This window comes from Triticum dicoccoides, chromosome 5A (genome assembly GCF_002162155.2).
Source record: "Triticum dicoccoides isolate Atlit2015 ecotype Zavitan chromosome 5A, WEW_v2.0, whole genome shotgun sequence".
NCBI lineage: Eukaryota > Viridiplantae > Streptophyta > Magnoliopsida > Poales > Poaceae > Triticum > Triticum dicoccoides.
Window position 1 is genome coordinate 388,093,539 of NC_041388.1, and position 6,530 is coordinate 388,100,068.

At 51.6% G+C, this 6,530-nt stretch overlaps 1 protein-coding gene across 1 annotated transcript; it reads right to left on the reverse strand.

Annotated features, from left to right (window-relative positions):
- Positions 1-628: 628 nt before the first annotated feature.
- Positions 629-4,778, reverse strand: LOC119301715 (U-box domain-containing protein 7-like). Its single transcript, XM_037578699.1, has 3 exons — positions 3,571-4,778; positions 2,532-3,470; positions 629-1,116 (listed from the first exon to the last, which is right to left on the reverse strand). Exons 1-2 carry the CDS (start codon positions 4,104-4,106, stop codon positions 2,555-2,557), a joined length of 1,452 nt encoding a protein of 483 aa, XP_037434596.1. The 5' UTR covers positions 4,107-4,778; the 3' UTR covers positions 629-1,116; positions 2,532-2,554.
- Between the last annotated feature and the right edge of the window lie 1,752 nt (positions 4,779-6,530).

A 6,530-nucleotide genomic window follows, 5' to 3' on the forward strand; every position in this document is an offset into this window, starting at 1 on the left:
TGATTGTTTTCATTTGCAAGAGAGAAGAAGAGTCCATGTGAGGACAGTTTGGAACAAGAATCGCCTTCCGGAGCACAGCTGGGCACCATATACTCTATTAATTTGTCAGTTGCGGCTGCGGCATCTTCTTGATCATCTTAGCTCACCCTTAATCAAGCTTGACGTAATCCTAACACCCACTCCGTCGATCAATCAAGCCCTTAAATCTTAATCAAAACCGCGTTGGCCCTTAAGCCAATGAAAACGCGGAGTCCGCTGCATAACCACACGCTTAACTCGGCCGGTACAGCGAACGCCAATCTAACAAACTGTTTGCAAACACTCCAACTAGCAGTAGTTGTCTGCTGGCAATGTCCGTATGCGCACACCAATTCTCCTCACAAATGAATGCCAATACAGTACCTGGACGAGATACGATGCCTGTTCTGAAACTACGCGTACAGTACTTTGTAAATTGATCTGTACCAAGATCGCCCCATGTGACAGTAACCACCTCAACAATCTGGACCATCTTTGTGGTGGTGGTAGTGGTTAGATTCGGACCAATGTCAATCTGGAAGCAAAGCAGTTGTGCCGAATGAACATGGAGCAAAAGCGGGAACACATGGAGCGTGGGAGTTTTTCAGGCTGGCAAAGACCGAATGATGAATGGTCCAACATTAAGATAGTACTGTATCAATCACCCTCTACCATCCTCTCTTTTCTACTACCACCTCTAAAATGCTCCCACTCCAAGAAAAGATCATGTCATGTGCACACACAGGTAAAGATTAAAGAGCAAGCCATGGCTGACGCTGAGCACTACTAGTACCAGGCACAGGGTGTAGTATACGACTAATGTAGTAAATTAACTAGAGCTATCACATATACAAAAGCTGGGAAGAAGCGCGGTTAAAACACCAAAAGCGAAAGCGATTAGGAGGAGAGGAGAAAGAACATCTCGGCGCGCGTCTGCCGATGCGTCCGAGCACGTGGGCACCGTCATGGCAGGGCATAAACAAGCATGGCCATACCATCACTCCGTCCACAGGCTCCAAGAGATGAGATTCCCGGCCGGTCTCCAACGCTTGCGACACCGCCATTGCCCACTGTCACGCAACGAAGTCGCCTCTCCTCCTGATACAAGAACAGGCTCAGAGATCGGTTTATTTTAATCCGCCAAAAATGTAATCCAAGTACAGTAGTAGATGGGCAGAAGATGTATCTACTATTCCTTCCATAATACGTACTCATAATGCTACTCCTACTGCTAGTAGAGTGTTGTACGAGTACTAGCGGTAGTCCAAATGCGAGCGTTAGATGTCCTGACCGGCCGGGAGGACTTTTGGACCAGGCCACGATGGCCGCGCTTTGTTGGGGCGCGCGCGCGCGCTTACTTTGCCGGAAAGCAACGATGGCCATGGCGTCCCTCGAGACGGAGCACGACACCGACCAAGGCAGAGAGGGAGGGATGGGATAGGATTGAGGCCCTGTTTGGTTTATAAGTCCTAAGATTTTTTTCTAATTCCAATTAAAAAGTTTCTAGTCCCTAAAAAGTTCTTCCCCGTTTGTTTTCAGAGACTAAAAAATCTCTAGTCCCTTTCTAGAGGTTATTAAATGATCATATTGACCCTACTATATAGAAAAATAACAATCAACAACACCATGGAGTGGCGGGCCATTGAATGCATGGAGGGGCATTGTTGGAAAAGTTCCAAAAAAGACTCCTTGGGAGTCTTCTTTATTTAGTTTCAAATGCCTAGTTTAGTCCCTAAATTCTCACCCGTTTGATAAAAAAGTCTCTAAAAGGGACTTTTTCTAGGTGGTGTTTGGTTCTCTAGTCCTAGGATTTTTTCTAGTCCCAACTAAAAAGTCAATAGTCCCTAAAAAGTCCCTCCCTGTTTGTTTCCAGAGACTAAAAAGTTATTAGTCCCTTCCTACAGGTTATTAAATGACCATGTTGCCCCTAGTATATAGAAAAATAACAGTCAAACAACACCACAGGGTGGCGGGTCAATGGGTGCATGAAGGGGCATTATTGGAGAAGTCCCAAAAAGTCCCAAAAAGACTCTCCTTGAGAGTCTTCTTCCTTTAGTCCCAGATGCCTAGTTTAGTCCTAAAAAGTCCATCTCGTTTGGTAAAAAAGTATGTAAGAGGGACTTTTTCTAGTCTCTACACAAAAAAGTCCCTGAAAACAAACACCTCCTGACCCTGCTTCCAGTTCCACTTCCACCCTGGTTTTCTTATTAAACCGGTCCAGCAGCTCTTAATTTGTCAAGAGTACGAAAACAAAATTTGGTCTTGGTAGGTTCTGTCATCTGTGACAGCGTGATTAGAAGCAAGGATGGAAGTCCCCGTGATCAGATTCCTTCTTTAGTTAGCCGTTGTTGGTCGACTGATCTGGCGGTGACAGACAAAATGCTACCGTAGAACATTGACATGACAGTGAGCCGATCAACTGACAAAAACAACTAGTGCGACGAACTGTATTTGTTACTGCCATTGTGTGGCACCGAAGCAAGGAATGTGGATGAGCTTGTGTTATTTTTTACCTGCGGTTGGGCTGGCTTAGAAGTTAGAACGGCAGGCTTTTGGAGGTGGAGGAGGAGGAGAGCGCCTTGAGGCTGCCGTCCGGCGGCGCCAGGTCCTGCGGGAGCCGCGCGCGCCGCACGATCCGCCGCATGTTGCTCTGCAGGCTCTGCTGCACCAGCTGCCGCACGGCGCGCTTCTCGTGGCTCATGCAGCAGGCCTCCCCCTCCGCCTCCTCCTCCGCCTCCTCCTGGCACCGCCCGCCGCCGCCGACGCCGCGCTCCTGCGGCGCCGACACCGTGGCCGCGACGCCGGACGCGTCGGCCACCTGCTGCTTGCCCTTGTCGGCGCGCAGGATCTCCAGGATCCTCGACGCGCGCTTCTGCGCCAGCGCCGTGCCCACCAGCGTCAGCTCCAGCAGCGCCGACGTGGCGCCGGCCTCCGCCATGGCCGCGCGGTCGCCGTAGCTCCGGTGCGCCAGCACCATCAGCACGTACGCCGCCTTCTCCTGGCACCCGGCGTCGTCGGACCAGTTGAGCACGTCCACGAGCACCGGCACCGCGTCCGGGGCGCGGCTCACCGCGCGCCGGCCCTCGGGGCAGGCGGCCACGACGTTGCAGAGCGCGGCGAGGGCGCGGTCCGACGCCGACATGTCCCCGATGGCGGCGATCAGCGACGGCGCCAGCCCCGCGGACAGCAGGTGCGGCGCGTTCGCCGCCGCGATGGAGAGGTTGAGGAGCGCGCGCAGGGCGTCGTGCCGGACCTGCTCGGTGGCCGCGGCCTCGAACGCGCGCACGAGGAAGGGCGCCGCCCCGGAGGCGCCGATGATGAGCTTGTTCGCGTCCAGCGCGCTGAGGCAGAGGAAGTTGGCGACGAGCGCCCCCGTCAGAGCGCCGGACGCGGCCTCGGCAATGCGGAGCATCTTGTGCACGGCGCCGGCCTGGACGATCGCGGCCTTGTTCCTGCGAATCGAACCAGACGCCTCCCGCAGAATCAGAAGCCGAGCACCCCAGATCTGATCAACAAGAAACAGAGGAGCGCGTGGCGGAACAGAAGACTCACGTGTCATTGCCGATCCCCATGTTGAGGAGCGCGTACAGCGCGGCGGCCAGGAGCTCGTCGCCGCCTCCGCCCTGGTCGAGCATGGCGACGAGCGGCGGGATGGCGCCGAGCATCGCGAGCATCTCCCTGGCCATGGCGTCGTCCTTGGCCTTCCTCCGCACGACCGTGGCCGCCTCGACGCGCCACGAGACGCCACCGTTAACATCTCCCTCTCCGTCCTGAAGGGCAGCGACGACGACCTTGAGCTCTTCCAGCGCCGCCGACTTCCTGGCGGCCGCGTCAGCCTCGCCCTCGTCGTCGCCGCACTCGGACGGCTCCGCCCGGAGCAGCTCCGCCAGCCGGTCCGACCGGGGCCTCGGCTGCGACTGCGACGGCGCGCGCGGCTGGGGCGACCGGAAGGACGTCCGGCCGCGGCAAGAACCGCCGCCGCCGCCGCACGTGAGCACCTCAAGAAGCTTCCTCCGCATGGCGGCGGCCGAGAAGACCGGCCAGAGCCGGAAGCCACCCGCATCGGCGTGCACGCACCTGACCACCATCGCTTCGCTCCTTCCCCTGCCGCGGCTTCGACGGCCGCAAGTCACATTGGCCGGAGGAGGGAGCGGGACACTTGGCGAAGGAGGGGGCGCTTCGGTAATGGCGTGCAGCGGAAGCCGTGGCGCGGCGCGGCGTAGTAACAGAGAGGGTTTATACTCCGCCCGTGTGAAAGGCAGGCAAGGTGGTCACTGAGGACTGACAGGGCGGGCCCACGCGGCCAGGATAAAAAAATGGAGGGGACGATTAAAAACCGAGGGGACGCCATCAATGCTGGATTTACAGTTGGGTTTCGCAGTGGAGGGCCATCGAGGAGGCGACCAAAAAATGCGTTAAAAAATGCGGCACCAGGCCATTGGCAGACAAGCGAGTTAAAAGTATTTGATCGGGCCTGGTGTGCAGGATGGTGGGGCAAATTTAGTGATCTTAATAAGTGTTTAAAGTTGGTTTATTATCTCTGTTATTACTCGGAAGGACTGGCGGCAGTGCAAATCTGGGATCTATCGTGGCTCATTTACAGTCTGGGAGTAGCAGTTGTGGGATGAGAGTGATGAGGCGGCGTAGTTACTGTGTGTATGCAGTGCCACTTGCTTGACACGCCGCCGCGCACCCATGTCTGCATTGACGCAGCACAAGATTTTGTAGCTCCGCCGACAGAGAAGTCCAAGATACTCCTACTACCAGTCCACTCCCGCTGATTGGCTCTTGTCGGTATCACACGCCCTGATGATACGACCGGATCAGGCGCATTTGCTGATTGGTATTTAACATGCGGATTGCAATTCTAGCACGTATGATCAATACATCTATCAGGCATGATTAATACTACATCTATCGTGACAATATATACTACCATGTGCTGGTAAAGCACACTACTCTATCCCTTTTGGTTTATAAAAGGGTCTACCTTAATTAATTTGCTTTTCACTTTACTTCTCTTCATCATCTATTCAGATTCAAAGGCGCATTTAAATCGCCCCGTGCATTGTCTTGGCCCATGTGCATTTCAAAAATTCCTCAATCTCAAAGGCCCGACGATAAGAGGCAATATTTATAAATCTCAAAGACCCATGCATATATGACTTACCGGGCACGACCAAATATAAACTAAGATCAAGTTAGGGTTTTTGCCTCGTTTTGCTATTTGCGTCATCATTGTAGTCTTCTCCATCCCAAACGCCGGCGTGCATCGCCGAGTGGGACGACACGTGACCAAAACCTCTCTCTCTCTCTCTCTCTCTCTCTCTCTCTCTCTCTCTCTCTCTCTCTCTTGTGATCCTGCACCGGGAGATGATGGATTAGGTTTTTGGAAAGCACTACATACGACTGCTCACGTTCATCACCATGGGTCATAATCCTTCTTCCAAGTCAAGCGACGTCGCCTCCACCGTTGTCTGCTTCGACCGGTCTTCACTAACACCATCATCAACAACATTGCCTCCGCGACTGCCACGACTACTTCATCTGCAAAGGATCAGTACATGTGTTGTAGTATGATCCAGTCCCTAGCTATGGTTGTTGTTACATGTGCAATGTTGTTGATCATGTTGTTTAGTGCATCTAGTATGTTCGACATATGCATGCTAATTGTTGCTTTAATCATAATTTATATTCTTGAACTAATCATGAAATTGCCTGATTATATCCAACAAGCAATGCAGGTAACTAACCATGTTTTTCTGACAATGTGATACACATCCATGCACTGCGGTTAATGTAGAATAATGCGTCAACAAGAGTGATTTATTTAGATAAACAAGCGCACTAATTGGGTACTTTGCAAACTATGAAACTTGCTTCATCACTCACCATTTATTTTGATTGAGTTTTTTAGTTAGACTCTTTTTACAACAAGTTCAATAAGATTATTTAAGCGGTTTATAACGGTTTAACTGTTAATTTTTACTGAGTTGGAAAAGATAGATGAGGAGAAAGAGAGAAGAGAAGCGATAGAGTTATATACTATTAAGACATATATGTAGGACATGCTTCAAGAAGCTTTGTGAGAGCGCGAGGTGAGCCATCTGTTGATAAAATAATAGTATTTCTTTATACTCTCTTCCTTTTTTACTACGCGCATAATATTTGTCTAAAGTCAAACTTTGTATCAGGTGCATTTGTTGATGGGTATTTTTATAAGGATCACAAAATCGCGCATGGTTAATTTATATTTTTGAAACAAGGCAAAAGACTTGTTATTTTCATTGATTAAGGAAGCAAGTTTAACAGAGCCCCGTGTAGCGGTTTAGAGAAAACAATAACTACTACTACTCTTGCGGCATTACAATACTCAAGTGCGTAGCCCCCGCCAAAGCCCAAAGACGGGCCGCCTCCTTGATCTTTTCACAATCAATGTCGCTGGGGCGATGGGGTTGCGGAAGACCCTGGCGTTACATTCATTCCAAATTTCCAAGACACTGGCAACATGA